This window comes from Leishmania infantum, chromosome 19 (genome assembly GCF_000002875.2).
Source record: "Leishmania infantum JPCM5 genome chromosome 19".
Taxonomy (NCBI): Eukaryota; Euglenozoa; class Kinetoplastea; order Trypanosomatida; family Trypanosomatidae; genus Leishmania; species Leishmania infantum.
In genome coordinates this window covers 165,001-187,379 of record NC_009403.2, presented here as the reverse complement: position 1 = coordinate 187,379, position 22,379 = coordinate 165,001, and the positions used below count along the sequence as shown (strand labels likewise).

At 61.5% G+C, this 22,379-nt stretch overlaps 9 protein-coding genes across 9 annotated transcripts in view; all 9 read right to left on the bottom strand.

The window, feature by feature from the left end:
* Nucleotides 1-999: 999 nt before the first annotated feature.
* Nucleotides 1,000-1,770, bottom strand: LINJ_19_0480 (hypothetical protein, unknown function; the record flags this gene model as incomplete). Its single annotated transcript, XM_001464974.1, has 1 exon — nt 1,000-1,770. The coding sequence occupies one exon, from the start codon at nt 1,768-1,770 to the stop codon at nt 1,000-1,002; it is 771 nt and encodes a 256-aa protein (XP_001465011.1).
* A 1,273-nt stretch (nt 1,771-3,043) lies between these two features.
* Nucleotides 3,044-4,123, bottom strand: CBP30 (putative nuclear cap binding complex subunit CBP30; the record flags this gene model as incomplete). Its single annotated transcript, XM_001464973.1, has 1 exon — nt 3,044-4,123. One exon carries the CDS (start codon nt 4,121-4,123, stop codon nt 3,044-3,046), a length of 1,080 nt encoding a protein of 359 aa, XP_001465010.1.
* Nucleotides 4,124-4,778: 655 nt separating this feature from the next.
* On the bottom strand, nt 4,779-5,666 carry LINJ_19_0460 (conserved hypothetical protein; the record flags this gene model as incomplete). Its single annotated transcript, XM_001464972.1, has 1 exon — nt 4,779-5,666. One exon carries the CDS (start codon nt 5,664-5,666, stop codon nt 4,779-4,781), a length of 888 nt encoding a protein of 295 aa, XP_001465009.1.
* Nucleotides 5,667-7,410: 1,744 nt separating this feature from the next.
* LINJ_19_0450 (conserved hypothetical protein) lies at nt 7,411-10,260 on the bottom strand (the record flags this gene model as incomplete). Its single annotated transcript, XM_001464971.2, has 1 exon — nt 7,411-10,260. The coding sequence occupies one exon, from the start codon at nt 10,258-10,260 to the stop codon at nt 7,411-7,413; it is 2,850 nt and encodes a 949-aa protein (XP_001465008.2).
* A 1,647-nt stretch (nt 10,261-11,907) lies between these two features.
* On the bottom strand, nt 11,908-12,960 carry LINJ_19_0440 (putative nucleosome assembly protein; the record flags this gene model as incomplete). The annotated part of the gene is made up of 1 exon (XM_001464970.1): nt 11,908-12,960. The coding sequence occupies one exon, from the start codon at nt 12,958-12,960 to the stop codon at nt 11,908-11,910; it is 1,053 nt and encodes a 350-aa protein (XP_001465007.1).
* Nucleotides 12,961-13,709: 749 nt separating this feature from the next.
* On the bottom strand, nt 13,710-17,519 carry LINJ_19_0430 (conserved hypothetical protein; the record flags this gene model as incomplete). Its single annotated transcript, XM_001464969.1, has 1 exon — nt 13,710-17,519. One exon carries the CDS (start codon nt 17,517-17,519, stop codon nt 13,710-13,712), a length of 3,810 nt encoding a protein of 1,269 aa, XP_001465006.1.
* A 686-nt stretch (nt 17,520-18,205) lies between these two features.
* Nucleotides 18,206-18,661, bottom strand: LINJ_19_0420 (putative RNA polymerase III C11 subunit; the record flags this gene model as incomplete). Its single annotated transcript, XM_001464968.1, has 1 exon — nt 18,206-18,661. One exon carries the CDS (start codon nt 18,659-18,661, stop codon nt 18,206-18,208), a length of 456 nt encoding a protein of 151 aa, XP_001465005.1.
* A 1,419-nt stretch (nt 18,662-20,080) lies between these two features.
* On the bottom strand, nt 20,081-20,455 carry LINJ_19_0410 (conserved hypothetical protein; the record flags this gene model as incomplete). The annotated part of the gene is made up of 1 exon (XM_001464967.1): nt 20,081-20,455. One exon carries the CDS (start codon nt 20,453-20,455, stop codon nt 20,081-20,083), a length of 375 nt encoding a protein of 124 aa, XP_001465004.1.
* A 1,236-nt stretch (nt 20,456-21,691) lies between these two features.
* The window catches only part of LINJ_19_0400 (putative synaptobrevin-type transport protein), a gene marked incomplete at both ends in the record, with an annotated part of 843 nt that continues 155 nt past the window's right edge, over nt 21,692-22,379 (bottom strand). The window contains one exon of the mRNA XM_001464966.1: nt 21,692-22,379. This exon is cut by the window's right edge and continues 155 nt beyond it. Coding sequence (XP_001465003.1) covers nt 21,692-22,379 — 688 coding nt within the window.

Sequence of the window (22,379 nt, the reverse complement as noted above, 5' to 3'; positions counted from 1 at the left end):
AGAGGGAGGGGGGAGTGGTGAACTGTTCAGCGCATGCGCCTGTGCGCGTGCGCGTGTGTGTGCGTCGTTCAGTTTATATGAAGGAGACCACCAACGAGATGGAGTGGGAGGGGGACGGGGCAGGAACTGAGGATTTGACCTAGAAAACGGCCAAGAAAAAAACAGAGAACCGCACAATCAAGCAGCACACACACACACACTCTACATGGAACGCGACGGTGGGCATCATAATGAGAGACATAAAGGAAAAGCCGACGACGACGGCGGCGGTGTGGGGGGGGGGGGGGAGGGGGAGGGGGAAGCTACAGGAAAACAGGAACACTCAGCATGCGAGGTGACAGTCATGCGTCCTTCTCTTCCACTCGCCTTCAGTCTTTACATTCTCATGCGCAAGTGGCAGAGAGACACACTGGGGGCGAGAGAGAGAGAAGGGGGAGGGCAAGGAAAGCAGTGCTGGCTCTTGGACTTCCTCTTGTCAGGCTTTTGTTGTTCCTCAGAAAACGACAGGCGCAACGTGCGAAGCAACGAAAAGAAGGACACCAGTAACGCCGCTTGCCATTCCCCGCTGGCGCGTCTCCTCCCCGCCGACAAAAGCGAGTTGGAGGTTTTTTTTTCATCTTGGGCGGTGGAAGGGAAGGAGCGTGCCACTCCACTGTTGTCGAGCATGATGGTGCTCACTGGTGCATCATGTGTATGTGGTAGGGGTGGTGGGGTAGTGTCGGCAGCGACGCCAAATATCAAAAAAAAAGTTGACAGTGCGCGTTCGTAGGTCGCACTGGATCCTTGTGACGCTGAAGGGGGGAGGGGGGTTGCAGGAGTCGAGTGCGTGTGCTCGGGCGGGTCTCTGTGTCTCTGCGCATGCTTTGCCTTCGCCTCATCACACTCGCCCATACGGACCACGGCAAGGCGATTTCCGCCTCTCCTGCATGGGCGATGGCGTGTGCGTTGATAGGGCACGAGAGGGGATGGGGCTGGCTCAGTCCTCCTTCGGCTACACCATCAGCACACCGTCCGGCGCACCAGCGGCTGCAGCAAACGGCGTGGCATCACGTAGGCGAAAACATTGCACAGCGTGTGCAGAGCGATTTCACGGCGCCCAACCACGCACGCGGAGAGAAAGAAGTTCAGATTGAAGCTGAACAGCAACCCAGCCGCGAGCATCGCCGTCGAGCCGTAGTAGAGCAGCCGCTTCATCAAGGAACCGTCGTTGCGGTAGCCCACCTTCCACACACCGTAGTAAAGCAGTTCGAAGCGCACCATTTCGAAGAAGGCCTTGGTTATGTAGAACGCCGCGAGGATGGCAGTGCACAACCGTAGCTGCTCCCGCCACGGCAGCAGCAGCAGCGACCCCTCCACGGGTACGCCAGCATCGTTGTAACGAACGGGCCGGCAGCGGGAGGTGATGAAGTCGATGAGTTGCACCTTGGGCGACTGATGCGCGGTTCGGCAGCGCGTCGTGCTTCTGGGGTGCCCCACCTCAAGCCTGCGGTGGAGATCAGTAACGATCTCCTCCGCCACGGGTGACGAGGCCTCTCCTGACCACGTTGCAGCAGCGTCAGCATCGCTCTTCTGACGGCCCACAATGGTGCTGGTACCGTACTGGGGTGTGCGTAACGGCTGCGTATAGTACCGCCGCTCGCGCGCGGTCGAGCGTGCGCCAGTGGCGTAGGCGCGACGCGTTTGGAGCTGCAGCGCAGCCGTGGCGGCCACTGCCGCGGTGGTTGTCGCGGTAGTGGCGCCGGCGTGTGCGAGAGGGCAGAAACGCAGCATTGTGGAAAAGGGTATACGTATACACAGAAAAGAAGAGAGGGAGACGAGGACGTGCTACAGCAACGCGGCCTTGCGTTGAAGCTGAGCAGCACCGACACGATGTAGCCACTCACACACTGCGTGAGCGTGTGTGTGTGTGGGGGGGGGGGCAACTGAAGAATCCGGGGGTCGAAGGAGGGGGGATAAGAAGGGCTGTGAGGGGCACAGAGACACAGCGTCCACCTCAAGGAATACACACGCCCAGAGAAAAACGAAAATGAAGAAAAAGTGGTTCAATGGTGCGTGTCTGTATTCCCGTGCATCGCAACGTGTGCGGGCTCGTCTGTGAGGGTGCTCGAGGGGCCTCACGCGCGAATCGCGATGGAAACGTGAGCCAACAAGAACAAGGAAAAAAAAATTCGGCGAATTGATGATGATGTGCTGAGGGACTGACCCCCCAAAAAGAAAAACAAAGGAGGAAGGGGTGGGTGGGTGTGCCGGAGGCTTGACGGTTGCTGGCAGGGGGGAAGGGAGGGGTCACAGACCACGCGCAGGGCCAAGCACGCAACCAAGCTGTGCACCACTCAACACGAGGCAATACAAAATGGTTTCCTTAGAACGGGAAGGGGGTGGGCACGTGGAAGAAGAGAGAAGGAGAGCTCGACGCGTGGCTGCTGTTTTGCTGCCATTACGGTGAATGGGCGAGGGAGGGGGAAGGGTACAGGATTGCGGTGTTACGCGTGGGTGTGAGTGTCAGTGTGGTGGTGGTAGTGGCGGCAATGATGACGATGATGCACAGATAAGAGAAAGTAGAGAGAGAGACAAGTAGGTCCTGTGTACCCGCCGCACGTGTTGGCTGGATGTGCGCGTCGGTGCCTTTCTCGCACAGCATGTTTGAGCTTCACCGTCCGTTGCTCAAAATGGCAGCATCACCGGTGACGGCCGACAGTTTCCATCATCACTGAGGGATGACGTCCACACCATGGAAAGGTGGTGCGATAAGCACCCAGGTTGTTTTCTTCCTTTTTGCGCCTTGAATACGCTGGTGCCGCCTGCCACGCCGATTCGCCGCTTTTGTTCGGGCAGCCACTCGCTGTCGAGGACTGGGCGTGCACACCAACAAACACGCATGCGCCTGCTCAAACCACCTTCTCTCTGCATGCCCAGCGAAATCTTTCCACCACATGACGGAAATGCTAGGAGAAGAAGAAACAAAAAAAAAACAGTCATGCGAAGCATGCGGAGATCGGTCGTGAGATTCATCCCCGATGCGACCACCATCACCGCCATCAACCTAAGCAAAGCGCAGGAGGTCATCCGCCATGCGCAGCGCCTCGGACAGCTCCTTGTCCAGCTTCGACTCTTCCTCCACGGCCGTCTCGGCCTCGGCGTAGGCCGGCACGTCCACCTCATTCCCTCGGCGAGAGGAAAGGGAGGCGCCACCTGCCACTCCTTCGCGCCTGGGCACCTTGGGCAGCCCCGCGCCGCCCGCCCCCAGCACGTCCGCGGACGATGACGGGTCCACCACGCCCTTGGCGGCTTTCCGGTGCTGCGCGCCAAGGAAGGAGTGGCTGCGTGCGCGACTTTTCCACAGCCCCTGCAGTTCCTCGAAGGCAGCCAGCTCCTCCTCCGTCATGGTGAGGGGAGAGATGTAGAAGGCCTTCGCCGCCGCCTCCTCCGCCTTTTCCTCAGCTGTGACGACGATCTGCGGCACCACGCCGGCGGAGAGCACGCCATCGTAATCGGGGTACACAAACTGCTGCCGACCCAAAAGCTTGTGATGGCTAACGATGGGGATGCCATCCTGCTGCTGCTTCGCCGTAGGCCCAGTCGAACCATCGGCCACGCTGTCGGCAGATGTCGCAGTGGTGCCATTGTTACTGAGTCTACTCGACGAACTCGCACTGTCGGCGGTGGTGGTGCTGCTAGTGGCAGCGGCACCACCTGTGAGGGGCGGCCTGTCGGCGCCGGTGTGTGCCGCAGATGCGGAGGTGCCGAGCGGCGCCGGCGACGATGAAGCACAAAAAAAGGCATCTGTCCGCACAAGCGCCTTGCCGGCACGACGGCGCACCGGGCCAGCGCGCTGCGGCACTAGCGGCGGCAGAATCGGTCCGTTTCCAGTGCGCTCGTCTTCAATATCAGCGGCGAAGCTGCTGTAGCCTTCCTCCTTCGAGTAGCGCTGGAAGGCGTCGCGCCACACAGACATCGATTCCGGCAACACAACGCACTCCACGCGGGACTTGCGCTGGCGCAGGGCGGAAAGCGACAGAGTCTTCCCCACCGTATAGTGGATGCTGGCCGGAGTGTTGAGGTGCACAAAGCCGCTGCCTCGGTTACCACCGCTGCCGCTGTACTGGCCAGAAGAGGAGGACATGACTGTTGCGCGCGGGCCTAGCCTGCTTGTCTGGCACGGCAGAGGCTGCCTTTTCTTTTTCAATGCACGTCCTTCGTCAAGAGAAGCGAGAGCGTAATTTCCGGTCCTTCTGCACAGTCCGACGCGCACATGAACGCGTCACTGTCCTATTGCATGCAGGAGGGGAAAGAGAGAGAACAAAAAAAAGGGAGGTGGAGAGAGGAGTAAAGCCACGCGTCGGCGCTGCGCGACAGCGCTGCTACCGCATCATGGCAGTCTCCCACACATACGCCAGAAGGTGGGGAGGGTAGAGGCAGGTGCCGCCGCTGCAACAGCGTCGCTGACCCACATCGTCCAAGGAGGAGACTCATGTGAAGGGCGTCTTTTGTGTTGTCCTGTGAGGAAAAAGGAGCTGAGCAGAGCTGAGGTGTAGTAAGGTGGTGGTGGCGAGGAGGAGGAGGGGGGGTTCAGGCACGCATGAGCAACGCAGCCCAGGAAAGTCAAACGCACGCACAGATGCACACCGTTGAAGCGAATAAGAAGCAGTACCCATGTTGCGGGGTGAGGGTGGTGGCCAAGAAGAGAGAGAGGGACAGAAAGTCGGCTGGGGCATGCAGCAGCTCGCGCGGTAAGAGCGGTTGGGCCATCGCGACTCGCAAACTGCCTCTTTTGGTTGTCAGTCTGGCTCATCCACGAAGGCGCGCACTGCTGCGGACAGACCACTCGGCGCCGGCGCGTCCGGCGTGTCGAGCCACTCTCCCTGGAAACCGTCCGCCTGCATCTTGGCTTTCACAAACGCCGCTGGCACGCGCAAGGACAGCAACTCAAAGTAGCCATGCAGCCTTGGATGATTCCGCATAAGTAACCGGCCAGGGCGCAACTCCAGCGGCGGTGGCGGGGCTGGGGCATCACCTGAAAGCTGTGGCATGAGCACCGGCGCGCCGACCATTGCCAGCGTGGCGACACGGGCCGCCTCGGCCTCCTGCGCTGCAGCAGCCGCACGCGCCACCCCCGGCGGCGGTCGCGGCGGACCTTTGCGGTAGTTGCCAGGCGGTGGGGGCGGGCCGCCACTGCGGCGATCTTTCGGCGGCGGCGCCGGCAGGCCCAGAACGCTCTCTGCATCACCGTTCTCGCTAGCGCCGCGACGACCGCGACCGCGACGCTGGCGATAGTCGTACGCCGCCGACGCCTCGCTACCGTCGTCCCTCACCATGTCTTGGTCATCGCCATCCGCGAGGTACGATGCGCCGCCATCGTCATCGTTGGAGTGATCGCCGCCCTCTTCTTCCGCCTCGTCTGCCTCGGGGTCGGCAGCACTGCTTGTGATGAGCAGGTGCTCCAAGAGCTGCGTCTGCAGCTCTAATTGCTGCAGCGATTCTTCAGTCTGCACGAGCCGCGACTCGCACTCGTCGGAGAAGCGGTTGAGAAACTGAACAGTGCTGATGACGAACCTGTTCACGAGGTCTACAACGGCCTGCGCATCAGCGTCCGCCTCGGCTACGGCCGCGGCGTTTGCACTTACCAGGGCAGTAGTGGAGTTAAGAGGCAGCGCACTCGTGGCCATCTTTGAGACAGTCGCGGGGTTAGGCTACTTCGATCTGTGGGAAACAGAGAGCGAGAGGGGGTAACGGCAAGGCAGAGGAGCTTGGCAGTAGACTCGGAGGAGCTGATAAACAATGGCTTCGACAGGAAACGAGAAGAGCGACGCGCTGCCTTCTCTCACTCTTGAGGATGTACTCTGGTCGTGCGCACGATGGCAGCGCACGCTTCGTCCTTACCACAGACAGGACACACTTAGGAACTGATCAATTTGTAGCCCCGTGCTGGATTGGGCATGGAGGAAAAAGGAGCGAAATACAACGTCCGTCTTGCCACCTTACACGTAACGGTCCAAAGGAAGCAAGCACACACGCATGCGCACCATCGCGCACGCCGCCCCGTAATACAGTGTGCGGAGGGCGGCAGACAGCGCGAGAGAGAGAGAGAGGAATAAGATGGAGGAAAGGAGAGCTGTTCATATGGCTGCGTGCACGCACCCACACATATATATAGAGAGAAAGAAGACGGCATGAGACGGATGAGCTACGGATATGACAACCTCACACATGGGCTTCTTGCGCCCACAGTTACACAAAAGTAGATTGGGAGGGAGAAGGGGGGGGGCGCACGCTGCATTCCGCGATGGCCACATGACGGCGGGAGGAGAGCAGAGGGAGGGCCGCAGGAGCAACGCAGATGTTTGCCTCCGCACCGCACAGCATCGACTGGTCAGAGAGCCACAGCCACACATTGGCGGCGGGAGCTCCTCCGTTTCGCCGTTTCTCCGCTTCTCTTTGCTTGGCTGCCTTCGTATTCTATTCCAGCCGAGAGAGCCTTGACACGGTGCTGGTCTGCCGACGAAAACGCTCACGCTCCAAAACGCGCACCGGGCATCCACGCGTGCGCAGGCAACCGACACAAGAAAAAAACGGCCAGCGCGCCGGCGACTACCCCAGCCGCAGACCGTCACAGCAAGCGCCTCCAACCGGGGAGGATACACAGAGTCGGAGAACAAGAGGCATCCAAGCGCTGAAGAGATACGGTGCGCCGTCTCCATCCCGTTTCCTCGCTCCATGTCACCACGGGGCGGAAACGAAAGAGGGAGACAGCGAGCTCCCCACCCCACCCCAGACAGCAACGCTGTCCTGAAGCAGGCCCGAGGGCCCACAAGTGCGAGTGCTGTGTGCACGCGGAGGTCCGCAGAGCAACGGTGAGGCGCGGAGAATGCGTTAGAGGATCCAGACGAATCAACTGCCCACGCAGGGCACGCGTGCGAAACATGTGCGGCATCTCCCACCTCCGACCGTGCGGGCTGACGCGGTGCCGATGCGGGAAGCACGACGAGAGCACTCTGAACTCGCGCCATCGAGTCTTCCAGACTGGAGTGTGGAGAGTCACTGCACGATCTTGTGGAATGCCGCGGCTTGAGGCGACGGAGATTGCGCAACACGACACACACACACAAACACACAGGTCGGGTGTAGAGGGTCTCAGCGGGCCCTGGCCTGCAGCTGGCCAACGTCCTGCTTGAGGTTATCCGGCATGCAGGTGGGCCAGCCCCCCTCCCCCCACCCCCTATTACCCGCACGGCAGACGCCACCGCTTCCGCCCTCGAGTAAGGACCCGGACGCAGCCGTGGGGAGGGCGCGGGGGGCGGTGCAGCGGAGGCGGGTGAGCAGTGGCTGCATCTGCGTCTGTGTTGCTGACATGTGTTCGTGGGCGGGATCGGGGCATACACGATGTAGCAACAGCAGCAAAGTCCTTCGTCGCTACTGCAACTCGTGGTCCACCAGGCCGTCGACGTACTCGTCCATGATCGAGCCGACCTCTGCCATCACCTCGCCCCAGCACTCCTCTGTCAAGGCCGCTGTCAGCCGCTGCGCAAACACAAACTGTGAGATGGAGCTGGTGTTCCACAACCGCTCGTTGTAGGCGATGTACTGAAAGTTCTTCATGCGATACGCACACAGCCTCTGCACGATCGCCTCCGGCACCTCGCCGCGGGCATGCGGAGGGCGTGCTGGCTGTTGCACCGTGACTGTCGTCGAAGACGAGGGCTGCAGCATAGGTGCGCCGCGTCCAAGAGGGGACGCCCCGCCTGCGCGGTCACCGGTTGCCCCGTCGCTGCCCTCTGCAGCCGCGTCGTTCGCGTTCTCAAGTCCAAGCCGGACCATATCCGCGTCCAGCTGCGTCAGCTGGTGCTGCAGCTGCGTGTAGAGAAGCATCTCATCCTCCACTTCGGCGCTCATCGCATGCAACGACACATCCACGTCGCCTGTGGCGCCGTCGCTGACGGGGTCTGCCCCGATTGTCGTGTCCACGCCGTCGGCGTACCGCGCTTTCTTCGCGGTTTCCTCTACGAGGCCCTCGGAGTCCACCTCGAACGAGGAGCTGTGCGAGCTCGCCTCGTCGCTGGCGGGAACCTTCCCGGCCCTCTCAGAGGGCCGAGACGCCGCTGGAGAACTGTCTGGTTGCCTTGCCGCTCCGCAGCTCGTGGCGTGCGTGTCCTTGTACACTTGACGCAGCAACTGTTGATGGTCGAGAAGCATGTGATCGATAGCGGAGGAGAGTTCCTCGAACGATTTTTTAGTGGCGGCACTGACCTGGTAACCCGTTGGTGAGGCCGTGAACGCAACGTCGCCGGAGTGCGGCAGCGAACCCAGCGGAGACGCAGCTGTGCGAAACACTGTTAATGGCGTCACGCTCTTCGGCATATCATAGTCAGCATCATCACCTACATCGCCGGCCGTACCGGCCTGCACCGTGACGGTGTGCGGCCTCGGCGACCGAGGAACGCCGCCGCCGAAGCCGGACGTTGTCGGTGGAGTACGCGCACCAGAGGGGTGCAGCTGCCGCAGCTGCGGCGTCGCTGCCGCGTAGCTGTTGTAGGCGCTACCGCCCCGGCTGCCGATGGTGGGACTTGGATGGAAAGAGCCAGAGCGCGACAGAAGCGCTGAAGCATGTCGCACCGCCTCGAGCGGCACGCGCGCGCCTTCCACGGCACCCTTTGGCTTTGCCTTTGGCGCCAGGCCGCGGACGGCGCGTGGCGATTTGAGGACCTGCGAAGTTGACGTGCTGCCGCTGTTGCCTGCAGCAGCTCGCAGGCTTTCACTGTCTGTGAAAACCATCCGCCCACTCGTGCTGCCGCTTCCCTGGCCGGCGTCCACCAACACAAAGCCGTCGCCGCCACCGGCGCGGGATTGAGGGAGATGCAGCTGGGGTACAGTAGGAGCGTCGCCAGCGGCCGCACCGCTGCCTCCGCTCCTGGGCAGCGCCACTGTAGGGGCTGTGGCGGCAAAGGATTTGACGTCGCCGCCCGTGAAGGGCGACTTAACGACGCCGTCATCTGCCATGAACACTGCAGGCGCCGACGGCGATTTGCGCACGAATGCCTCCGCGGTGGGCTGATCCTCGTGCCTTTGGCCTTCGGCAGGCGAGGCAGTGGCGGCATCTCCCTGAGCGAGTGATGCAAAGTTCATGCTGCGCATCCGCGCTGGGCCCCCCAACGAGGATGGCGCGGCGCCAGCCGGCCGAGAGCGCAGCGGCGGTGAAGTAAAGGCGACCGCGTGTGGGTCGCCGTCGGTCGACACATTGCGCTGTGAATGCAGCCGATCAGTAGGGCTGGGAAGGGTAGCTTCGTAGTCGTCGAGCTCACCGGCGGACTTCTCCCCAGGGCGCGCATCGCTTGCGCCGGCTGCCGCCCAGTGCGGGGGGGAGGCGGAGGGTTGCAGCGGTGCGTAGTAGTGCGCACGCAAGTCCTGGTGGTGGTAGGCATATGCGTCGAGGGAATGGCGCCGCTGCACTCTCGCAGGAGAAGCAGACGTGAAAGCACCACCATGACGCCCACCGTAGGTGTCACCGCCATACCTGCCCCGTCGATCGTGCTCTGCGAATTCAGATGCGTTGCGATCGGCAGCGTCCCGCAACCACCGGGCATCGTCATCGCCACGACGACTGTGCGCCGGCGGCACCGCCTCGTCGCAGAGTAGAACCTCCTCCACAAGCGCCCCGGGTCTCTGGCGTGGCTCCGCGAGTCGAGAAAAGAACGTCTCGCGCTCAGAGCGGCTGCGGTGCAGAACGTGATGGGTACGCCGAACAACGTAGCGGCGTCGCTTCGTCGTCAAACGTGCGGCTGCGTCGGCTTCTCCCGCGGCGTTTGGCCGGTTAGACGTGCGCGAACGACGGATCGAGTCGGCCGCGCTACTGCCCTCCTCGATGCCGCTGTTCCACCGCGCTGCCGCGATGCGGGCATCAAAGCCGGAGGCAGGTCGGCCAAACTGCATACGAGGCGGGGAGATTGGACGTCCAGTGGCAGTGGAAGAGACGCGGCGGGTAGAGGGCGATGCACGGGGTCTGCTCTCCTCAAATCGGTACCTCGGTGTGCCTTCTTGGCCGAGCACCTTCGGGTCAATGCTGGCATCGCCGTCGTCGCCCTCTGCTCCACTGCACGCCCACCGCGTCAGCATGCCTTGGCGCGAAAGTCCCTCCAGCCCGACTGTGTCCAGCATCTCGCTCACATCACGGTGGGCAACCCGTTGGACGAGGTTCAGTAACTTGAAGCGCTGCACGAGCACGTTGAACTCGCCGCTCGAGGGGTACGCCAGGGGTGGAGAGGACATCGCCAAAGTTACAGTTCGCCTTTTCCTGTGTGTGCGTGTCGAGCCGCAGGCAGGCCCTCCCCCCTCTCTGCGTGGATGCACTGCTGGTGGTTTCCTTTATGGTCTATGGCAACGCAACAACGACAACGAAACGAAAGCTGAAAGGGAAGGGGAGTACCAACAACAACGGCAACTATACGGGTGGCGATCCAAGCAACTCACCAGCACCAGCACGCATGCTAATCCCTTTCCTTTTCGTTTCCTTTCCAAAACGATGGATGAGCAGAGAGAAAGCGCGCGTGCGTGTGTGGGTGATACCAGCGCAGCTGAAGCTTGCGAGCGTGCGTTCGGGAAACGAGCGGGCGGGTGGCACAGCACTCAGTGAAACGAATAGAGCAACGCGCGGCTGTGACGGCGTGGGTGCTATCAGAAACGTAAAGGTAAAAGAGACGTGAGCGTGCACGCCACTTCTCCGCGGTGATGCGCCACGAGATGGCTGCGCCTCTTGTTCTGTGGTGTGTGTATCGGCTACGCCGTCACATGCCGGTACTCTCACTTGGGCCGCGCAAAGACACGCAAAACGCCACACAACGGACATACCAAGAGCGACAGAAAAACAAGAAGACATGGTGACGGTGGTGCAGCCGACGGCGTTAGAGAGTGGCAGAGGGGGGGGGGGGGAAGAGGGGAGGGTCAAGAGATGCAGAAAAGACTTCGAGAAGAGGAGTGAAGGGTGGCGAAGTCGTGGAGGAAGGCAGCCTCGACGACGACGCTTCAGTGCGAAAGCGAGCGCCTGCCTGCCTTGCCAATTACGCAACGGGCGCGCACATACACACACACGAAGAATTCCACGCGCATGTGAGCCTCCGCAAGGTTCATCTGAGCCGCCCATACACAGGGGTGCGCCCGCGGCGGTTCACGCTGCCTCTGCAAGTTCGGTGCACGTGCTCTTTGTGCGTCGTTTGTGCTGGGGTGGATCTTCGCTTGTTTCTGCTTTAACGGTGTCAAGTTAGAGGCGAACAGGAAACAGAGAAAGAGACCGAGAAGCAAGCGAGGAGGCACGAACAACAACAACAACAAGCTCGATGGAATGGCGACGAGGGCGACGGAGACTCGCCCCCTCCCCTTTGCAGGGGAGTCATAAAGGCACGCGAGCGTGTGTGCGTGTGGGGAGGGCAAGTGGACATGGAAGAGGGCAGGCCGGAGACGGCAAAGCGCCCCATTGCGACGCTGAAGGAGAGGAGGAGAGCGAGAGGGCAAGAGAGACGCAGATCGGCACACACAGAAGTGTCGCACCTTCCAACGCACACGCCCTCGCGCTCTCTTAGATTAACAGCACAGCATTAAGCGACATCTCCTCCACCCTCTCCATTGCTCCTCTTTTGCATGCATGCGCGTCATTGAATCATATGCTGCCGCATGCTGTAGCTCCTGTGTGAGCTGGTCATGCCTCGAAACATTCTCTGCGGTTCAGACAGGCATACACACGTACGCGTGCGGGATGAGAGGGGAGAGGAGGGTGGGGGACGTCGACACTAGACGCACACTGACATCCGAGCAGCGCACATGTGCACCGGCATTGGTGCGCGCATCGCTCCCTCTAGCTCGCCCACACACAGCTGCACCCTACTCCCCCCATCTTTTTTCGTTTGATCTTGTCACAGCCGCTTAGATGCCACGGCCACCGCGGCCACCACGGCCGCCACGGTTGCCGCCGCGGCCGCGCGGGATGATCTCCTCTTCCTCTTCTTCCTCCTCTTCGTCCTCCTCGTCCTCCTCGTCGACATCGCTGAAGCCGTTAGGGGCCTCGCCGGTGTAGTAGCGCACGGCATTTGGCACGATACACGTGTGCAGCACCTCGAGCATGCTTATGCGCTGCTCCTCGTCGTCCTCCTCGCCGTCCTCCTCGCCGTCGTCATCTCCGACGGCTTCGGTCTTCTTCTTGAATAGCCAAAAGAATGAGAGCTGCGGCACGTCGCGCGTGGTGGTGCGCACCTGCCCCGTGCGCTTCGCCCGCTGCTTCTTTGTGACGGTGTGCATCATGACGTTCTTGCCCGGCTTCCACGTGATGGGCGACACCGTCAGCTCCGGCTTGTCATCCTTGATGCTGACCGTGGCGGTGATGGTTTCCTCCTCGAAGAAGTCGTTCGGCGAGAAGGTGAAAATCACCTGGAAGCTACCGTATTCCCCTTCCGCGACAGAAGACCGAATATCGACGAGGTGCTTCAGAACGTCCTCGTCGTGCGGCTCAATCGTGCTGTCGATCACCGTGTGGTGACGCAGCACGCGCAGCCAGAAGCCCTCCAGGCCAAACGCGTCGGCGGCCGTGGCGGCCTCGTCCGTGTCATCTACTTCCACCGATATCACATTGACGTGCTCCTCCGGCATGCCCTTCTTCACCTCCTCATCGGAGACCGCGGCCCCCGTGACGATTTCCTTGCGACGCTGCAGCAGCGGCTCGAAGAGGGCGTCGTAGCGGCGCAGGATGTCCATCTCCTTCACCTTGTACGCCTTTTGCTGCGCGGAGAAGTCCTTGTCGTAGGCGGAGAGAACCTGCGCCCGCTGACGGATCTTCTCCGGCAGGCCTGCCATGAAATTCTTCGAGAAGTCGGAGTCGAGGTACTTCTGGAAGTCCAGCATGTTGTCCATCTCCATCATGTCACCCTCGTCATCTTCCTCCGGGATCACCACAGGTGCGTTACGCTGGTTCTTCGGCGGCATATCTGGAGCGCAGACGCAAGGGCTGATGTGTTGAAGAGGGATGTGCGGATGGGCAGACTGTAACGCGGTGCACCTCTCTTCGGTTTTCGTTTTTCGCTGCTTTCTTCTTGCACAAACGTGTATGCGCTTACGTGGCTCTCTGTGTGGGTCGCACAGGACGCACAGCCACACGATTGGCAATGCCGAGAGAGAGAGGGAGGGAGGGAGGGAGGGGGTGGAGAGAGGAGGGAGGCCTTGGAGCAAATGCGAAGAACACACAGAAGGGACGAGGCGGGGGTCGAGTCGCAGCGGCTGCGGACCGAGGGCGGAGACACAGCTCGTGGAGCTGTGCGATGGCCGTACGTGCATGCTTGTATTCGCAGTTGTATGTGAGGGGGGAAGAGAAGCGAGACAGAGAAAGGAAAGGACGAGGTGAGCACGGCGACAGAGGAGACGCCCGGACAGGGCAGGAGAGCATCCGTATGCGAGAGACGAAGAGAAAAACATGGATGGGCAACGTGATGGGCGCGAGGGGAGAGATACGGAGAGCGGCCGCCGCAGCATTCGCTGCCACCCCACGCCCGCCGACGCAAGATCACATGGATCACGCCAGAGAGTCGGGAAGCGAGAGAGAGAAAGAGGGGGGCCTTTCGCTGCGCTTCGCAGCCGCGCCGATAGAGCACGAGCGTTGCGGTGGCGAATGGGCCGCAGCAAGCGCGCGCGCGGACGCCCGTACGCACGTGGACAAATCACATGCGGCGCAGTCGGTGTCAGGCTACCGCACGCACCTCGACGGCGGCCAGCAGCGCTGCGGTTACAATGTCGAAAGCCGTCGTATTGCCGGCGCACGCGACGGCGGCCACGTCCAGACAGCTCCATCCATAGCGATTGAGCAAGCCAACAGGGCAACCGAAGTGCACGAGCAGCCCGTTCAAGGAGCAGAGGAGCTGCAGCGACGACATCGCCGGCGCCGGTGAGTCAGGGAGGTGAGCATCACACGTGCGAGCTGGGCCGACAAGGTCAAGCTGCGACATGGCGACGTGCAAAGCAGTGCCACCCTCCTCATCCCTCAGCTGAGCTAAGCTCGGATGGCGGCTCAGGAGCTGCTTTACGCCAACGACATCGAGTTTCTCCACCAGGTAAAAGAACGCCGTGAGAGCCGACGGCACAGCGCGGACAACGGTGCGACGGGCCGCGGTAGAGCCGGGTTCAGTAGCCGCTTCACAGTGGCTCTGCACTGCGGCGTGCGGAGGCACCGGCGCCGGTGCGGCTGCATTGACCACCGTCGACAGCAGCGGCCCTGTATGCGGAAAGGACAAGAGGCTTGATGAGTGTGTGCCGCACACCGAAAAGCGAAGTTCACAGTAGCTGGCCTCGCCGTGCTCTGCAGCAGCAGCGCTGGCCGGGGCAACGCGTGAGTGGTGCGTTTCGTAGTAGGAGATAATGCCGCGCACCAGTGCCTCTCTCGATGAATCATCCCTCGCAAGATTGAAGGGGACTTCGATGTCGAAAAGGGTGTGAGCCACGCGCGCCACCGCCGCTAGAGACGGCAGCATCAGCAGTCCGCAGCCACACGTGGGCTGCGGTGTCGCAACGCCGTTGCACCTGCGCTGTGCCGTCAGCGTCGCCATGCACTGACGCCAGTGACTCAGCTGAGATGCAACGGGAGTTGTCTGAGCTGCCGCATGGCCGTGGCGTAGCTGCAGCACGGCAGACACGCTCACCATGTTCCTGAGTGTCGAGAGGCAGGCCTCGCCCTGACCCGTCCTAAACTGCAGGACGGCAAGCAAGCGGTACTCGCGAAGATGTCGCAGCATGTCAGCACAATCCTCCACACGCAAGGCTTGGCTGACCGAGGCGACGACCTGATGTGCCATGCGGTAGTCCCTAGCCTCCCACGCCAACACGAGGGAGGCGTACTCCATCGCGCGACGGTGAGCCACTAGCAGCGTCGGCGGCGGCAGCAGCGAAGTTATCGTAGTAGCAATGGGCAACGATGCGCCACTGCACTCCATACTCTCGCGGTCGATGGAAGTGCGAGTGGCCACTGTCGGTGGTGCGGCTGCGCTAGGGATGGCACCGGCATTGCTTACGGGTTGTAGAAGCTCCTCGGCGAACCATGCACGGACCTCCGCCTTGAGGAGGTCGAAGCGGCTTGTCACGAAGTCCTCAACAGTGCCCATCGATGTCGAAGACGACGACCTTGCAGTAAAGGCCACGCGCCACGCCTCCGCAACATTGCCGCCGAAGCTGTTGTAAACGCACGGCCCGCGCCAGCTGTCCCAGTACGAGGAAGGGGGTGTGCCTGATGTGTCTGGCGCTGCAGCGGCCTCGGCGCAGGCAGACACGGCGCTTTGCCGTAGGAGCTCATCGTACGCGTCCTCAGCAGAAATTGTGACAACGTGGTCCAGCACGTACACATCGACACCCGCCTGTTGGACTGGGGCCCCGGAGACCAAGTCGTGAGCCGCTGGTGTCGCTGTGGTCGGAGGAATGCAGTCCGGGAGTGCCAGAAGCACCTCCCGCGGGTCCACGTGGTTGCGCAGGTAGCGAATGGCCTCGGCAACTTCGCCGCGGTGAAGTGCGGCAAAGCCGGCCATGCAATGCAGGTCAGACTCGACAGCGCGCAGTGCGTCGTCTGCGTCGGCGGCAGCTGCGGCGTTGCGCGCCACCGCCGCAGCGCGTCGACGATGGAACGCCAAGAGCTGGAATGCGGCTTCGCTGTTACCGCCTGTCACCATCTCGGCTAGCTGCACGCGCAGCGGGCTCAGCTGCAGCATCCACACCGTCCGGTCGCTCGCCACACAAACAGATGTGCCCTGTCCGCGCAGCGCGCCGTAGCGAATTCCTGGCAGCGGAACGCGCTGACTCCTCGAGGTGGCGCCAACGCCTGCGCCGTATTCGAGGAGGGAGACGACGTCGCAGTGGTGCGCCGTGAAGAGAAAGATGTGAGGAAAGCGAGCCAGCACGAACTCAACGACGGTGTCTGCCTGGAAGACGTCGCCCATGACGAGATCGTCGTCTTTGCTGCGCAACGCAGAGCCTCGGGCAGCCGCAGAAGTTGTCGCGGAGGCGATCGCGGCGCCCCTTGCGGTACCAGTGCGCAGCAAGATGGGGTTCGCTCCCGCTGCGGCAGCGGCGCTTGTCCTCCAACCTGCATCGTCGTCCTGCGCGCACCCCGCCATCGCTGCAGCTGGCGGCACGCCAACCTCCATGACGGTGTTCGGGGCCTGCGTCCGAACCAGAAAGGTGTTGTGGTCGCTCCCGACCGAGAGCAGAGGCGGGCGGGTGCCGTCGAGGCGAAGAACACACCACGTAGAGCCCCCGATGAGAGACAGCAGGCTCACTTCGCGGCGCATCCCGACGCACACGCTCAGTCCAGCCTCCACACTAGCGGCGAGCAGAGGCACACCATCGCCAGTGAGAGCGCCGGCAGACGCGGCGAAAGGGAGAGCAGTTCCGCGGCGCATCGCGGGGGCAGGGCTACACATGAGCACACACTGCGCCCGTTCCGGCAGCACGTAGCGCTGGCGCAGCACGACACGCGGCGGCGGTGGGGAAGACCTGGCGGTGGCGTTGCTGAGGGCGGCACTGCCGCCGAGAGCACCATCTTCGATGGGCTCATTTGCGGATGGCCACACACTGCTCACCGCACCAGACGCCGACGTCGATACGCGGTCAACCACGTACACGGCAAGCTCTTTCTTCTGCTTCTCTGCCACGCACACCACGTGTGCCCTACTCCCCGAGGAGGAAGACGACGAGCAGAAAAGGGGAGCGGCACCGCCCCTGCCGTCACGGCTGTGATGGTGAGCGTTCCCGTGGTGCTGGTGAAGATTGCCACCATTGCTAATGGTGCTTTCCAGCGGGCTCGCGGCTGGCATGGTCGCCAATGTGCTCTGGAGGGTGCGCGCGGAGGAGCTGCCGTAGCTGCATTCGCTCGACGTGCGGAGGTGCGAGGTGGTGCGGCTGTGCTGGTTGGCACTGTCGTCGTCTCCCACCGTCAAGCGGCTTGTGCGCCCGCGGGTATGCGCCGAAGGGAAAGCGCCGGTCATTGGCACCACACTGCTGTCGCCGCCCACCCCGCCACTCGCGCCGGAGCCAACCACGGGCAGTGGCGGTGCAACAGAAAAAGAGGAGACCTCCGTTGCGATGGTGCTCAGTACTGCGTAGGTGTCTGCGTGGAGGAGCTGCAGGCGACCGCCACAGAGGACAAAAAGAAGATTCTGGCTGCGACTGTGCTGCAGCTGCTGAACCGCGGCACCGGAAGCGGAGACGGCGCAGCGGCGCGTAACCGTTGTGAAGACGGCACTCTCGTCTGTGGAGACGGAGGCTGGGGCAGCAGCACCAGCTTCTCCCGAAGGAAGCGTAGCGCCGATTGCAGTCGCCTCTTCCGGTGCAACTAAAACGCTTGCCGCGGTCCGAGATCGAGTCGACGGCAAGGATGAGATGGAGAGACGTACCAGCTGCCCGCAGCTGGTGCCCACGTGCGTGTTGGTGCCATAGCTGTCAAGCGCGGTTATCTTACCGTCTGTCTCATCGAGCTCGAAGAGCCTCAACAGTCTGCGCACAGCCGGCATACGTCACACGATGTATACATACATGCATATATACGTGTGTGTGTGTGTGTGTGTTTGCGCGCGCGCGCGTGATCCGGAGCGAGGGAGACCAGGGATCAAGGCAGCAAGGGTGGGGATAGGGGTAGAGGATGAGGGGGATGAAGGGGTCCGGTGAACGTGTGCAACAAGCGACCCTAGTGCGTGTGAAAGTGTGCGTGTTTCCTGATGATGATCGGATGCGGAATTTCCCCGCAGAGAGAGGGCAGAGCCCTGCAGGTGCAGGTTCGCATGGAGAAAAAGGCGGAGATGGCACAAGACCAGATGGGTAGCACAACCCTCGAGAAGGGAGCGGGCGTAAAGGGTGGGGGTGAGTGGGGAGCAAAGGTGAAAGTGACACGATGATGACTCATCTTGATCTCGTTTTGGCGCTGGCGTGCCGGTCGACATGGGCTGCCATTGCCTCGGCGACACAGTCCAAGGGGCCGCAGCAACAGAGACGAGCAAAACAATTCTGGTCGCAAGCCTGCGCTGCTATCGGAGCGCTACACACGCTGCCTTGTCGCCCCGTGGTGGTTGACAATGCATGGCAGCCCCCCACCCACCCACGCGGGGCGCAGGTGCTGAATACCAAGCGAGTGCTCCGTTGTTTTTCGTTTGAGTGAGCTCACCCTTAGTTCCGTTCCTTTGGCCTCTTCCTGGTGAGGAGCTTAGTCCTGTCGCCACTGATGGCCGCACTCGACGCACTTGAAGAACACGGTTGCCGGCTCGTCAGCAGAACGCATTTGGATTTGAATAAAGTAGGCCTTGGTGCTCTGGCACGGGTTGTCTTCGTTCTGGCACGGAATCGTCGTGATCTGGCCTCCCTCCGCGGAGGTCTCCGCCTTGCCTACTGGAGCGAACGCAGCGGTTGTGTGGCACGCCGCGGCGCTGGACGAAGCCGCCGCCTCCATCGCCGGATCTTCCTCAGCGTCCATGAGTTGACGGTTGTGCGACACAAAGGAGTGCTGGATGGTGAGGATTGGCTCACCGAACGCGTTTCTGGGGACTTGCGGGCTCGCGCTGGCGACGGAGTGGACGTAGCGGCACGTGGCACACGCGAGCGCGTTGCCCTCCACATGCGGCACCACGAGCAGCAGCGTAGAACAAAACGGACAGAAGAACATATGCCCGTGTCGGTGTGTGCGTCTGTCTCCTTCTGGCGTCTACCACGTGCGCGCCACAGATGCTCTGGGAGTGGGGGTGGGAATGGGGGGAGAGAGAGGGGTAGGGTCGGCAACGAAGGGCTCCAGCAGATGAAGGAACACATGGGCCAAGGGCAACGCAAGATTGATTGGACGTTGTGTCGCGCGCCCGCTCGTGTTTTTTTTTGGCCGACAGCACTTGGTTAGCGGCGAGATGCAATGATGAACGGATCAGACCGGCGGGAAGTGCACATGAGCCACCCTACCGACTGCGCTGCTGACGGTGGTGGTGGTGTTCGTGGTGCAGGATGCTGCAGCGAAAAGGAGACGTCTAGAGGGCAGGAAGCTGAAGAGAGAGGTGCGTGTGTAACAAGGGGAGGGGCTTGGCATCAATCCTTTGCAGAAGCGGACCGGATGCGCGATGCCGCAGTGGTTACCGGGCTGCACTGTACGACACAAGGCTCGCAGAGGGTGAGCTGGCGAACGCGGCCAACAAAGGGAGTGCAGTGAAGCTGTTGGCCATGTGCCTTTCCCGCTTCCCTTCGAGCCCCAGACACAGCGCACAGCAGCAGCCCTTTCCGTGTAACCATCCTGCCACCATCACCGCCGTTAGACCAAGCATATTTTGTTTCGCGATTACTTTCTCATTCTCTCATCCACCAGTGGCGCACCCCCCTCTCTCCCAAAGAGAGACGGAGAGGTCACGAGCCTGTCAAAGGAGCTCGGCGGGCCGGAGGACAGTACGTCAGCCACAACAAGAAAAGGGAGGATGCGAGAGAAAGGCGGAGTGACGGCGGGAAAGAACTGACAAGAAAACGAGAGACAACACGGAGGCACGCAAAGCCTTGCGCAGGCAACCACCACCACATCGTGGGCGACCGCCACAACAAATCGAATACTCCACACAGACACACGCAGACACAGCGATCGAGTCAGACGGACCCGAGCAAGCGCACGTATACGGAGAGGGAGTAGCGTCGGCAGAAACGCACAAAATAACGAAACGGAATCGCAGACGACACCATCGACGCCAACTTCCCTCTGGGAATGCCTACGTGACTCACGCATGCGAATGCCGGTCATCCGGTGCGCATGGTCAACGCGCTCGCAAAGCCCGTCGAATCCACCCCCCCCCCTCCTCACGCGCCATCGCCCTACCCCCACATCGATCGAGCATGTGCGTGCACAGCCGCGGCATAAAAAAAGGGAGGGGGCCCAGACACGGATGAGGGGAGACGAGAACGGGAGCGCAACTGTACACGGCATGCTTTCGCTTCTTTGCGTTTGCGCGCCAGCGTGCGCGCTCTTCAACCCCCTCTGGGACTTCTCTATTTCGTGCATGGGTGCGTGGGCGTGCATCTCCGGGAACACGGGCTGGAAATACCCAGACCGTATCCAGCCTTACAGGCCGAGTGTCTTCATCGTCAGCTCATGGCCGTGAAACTGCTTCTCCACAAGCGCGCGCGGCGTCGGCTGCACGTTCGGGTCGTTCTCCGGCAGGCCGTAGAGGTCGCAGGGGGCCAACTCCGTGAAGTTGCCGCGGTACGCGTTGTAGAGGGTGTTGCTTGTAGGCATGGCCCCGAGACGACGGCTGCCGAGCAGGGTCACCTCCGTCAGCGCCACCTCCGTCGCGGCGCCCAGGCCGTGCGTAGTGCGGATGTTGTGCATGCGCAGCGCCTCTTCCTGGCGTCGCGCACTGCGCTGAATGAACTCCACCGGGTGCATAAGGCGCTCCTCACGCGCCTGAGGACGCGGGAGGCTGATATCACTGGTCATACCGGCAGAGGACACTGTACAATAAGGTGGGAGGAGAGGAAAAAAGAAGGCACAAGGAGGCGGCGGTGCTGATGGGCGGTGGGTGCGGTGGATGAGGGACAACGGAAGAGCAGCAGCGAGTCGAACAGAGAGAGATGAAACAAAATAGTAACCAGACGTCTGGCGCACACGAACTTCCTTGCCAACTCTGGGCGTTGCTTCGTTGAGAGGAGGGAGGTGTATTGACGTATGTGCGTGCGCGCGGATGTGGGTGTGGCGAGTGCGTCCTAAAGGTCAACGATTCAGTTTGACAGGAAACAAGGGGGGGGGATAGGCTTCTATATGGGTATGCACAGTGTGTCGGCGAGGGTTAGGTGTGAGTGGTCGTGCGCACACATGTCAGCCGTCCGTCCGTGAATGAGACCCACATACACACAAGGGCCAAGAGATGCAGAGATGGCGAGATGGAAGGAGTGAAGGATGACGGGCGAAGGACAACACAAGATGCACCACGACCACTTCTCGCCGTGCGCTGCCCATGCACGCAGAGGTGGGGAGAGAGAGAGACGGGAGATGGGAGCTGCGGCGGTGGGCAGAGGTCGAGAAGCATACAGGCTATAATCTCGCTCCCCTTTTCCCTCTCTTCTTTGCCTCTGATCGCTTCGCCATGATGTGAAGGTCTAAACACCCGCGCACATTCATAGGTGTCGCAGCAAGCAAGGCAGAAAAGGAGAAGACAAGATGCGAGCGTAATGCTTCCTGTGCTCCGGTACGCGCCACAATCGCCCAGAAGCGCGTTTTTCCTTCTGCTTTTATCCTTTGTTTTTTCTTGTCGCGTTGGTGGGTACGTAGATCAAATGCCCGTCAATGATGCTGTTGTATATGAGCCGCTCGAGGGGAAGAGTCGAGGACTACCTGACAGCGGAGGTGGAGGAGGGCAATGCCGCCCATCTCTACAGTTCTGCACCCCTCCGCTCCTTTCCCCACAAACGCCCTTTGGCGTCGAAGACGCACAGACACGGATAGGTGTCAATCTTCGTCTAGAGAAAAGCGAACGGAGCCGCGCACGCGTACGTGCGCACACCAGAGAGGGGAGGAGAGCTATAAGCCCAGAGCTTCTTCGACTGCCACCGCTGCCCCTCACACTGCTTTGTCAGAGGCGGCATGGCCGCCACGTGTGGCACCACAGTCGACACTACACCCCGAACGCCCACGTCGTTTGCCTTTCACTCACTTTAGCCCTACTCTCGCGCGAGTTCAGAAGAAGTACAAGTAGAAGAAAACAATGAGGAAAAGCCCGATCGCTGCCGGTGGGCCGTACGTCTTGAGGAGACGCATGCGGTTCATCTGCACCGTCTTCTTGTAATAGCGGGAGCTCTGATCCACGAGCTCGGCGGAGTAGTTCGTCATGGTGTCGAGCCCCTCGCCGCGCGTCATGAGGTCTTCCAGATTCTTGCGCATAACCATGTGCACATCCGTGATCTCCTGTCGCAGCGCATCGTACTGTGGGTTGACCTGGCGACGTATCATGCCCGTTGCCCCGACACCGCCACCACTTGGGCCGGCGCCAGCTCCAGACCCACTACTGCCACCGCTTGTCCCGGAGCCGACCACAATTCTGTCCCCGGTGGTACGGTCCTGCTGCATGATGCGCGTCACGCACTTTCGCAGCGTCGCGTCAAACTTGATAAACTGGTACGCCCTCACGTTGGGAGCGCCGATCTCCGCCGGCGTGTACATCTGAATGAACTCCGAGAAAATGAGGTCGAGCAGCCCACAGGCTAGCTTGTTCATGCCGTTGATGTCGCCCGAGTTGCGCAGCAGCAGCTTGTTGACTGCCACAACCAGCGTCAAGTCCGTCGCCGCGTCTTGAAAGGCAAAGTAGACGTTGTCCTTGTGGTCGAAACTCTCGTAGTAGCTCCCCTTCGCCGCCGCCCGGTCTGTG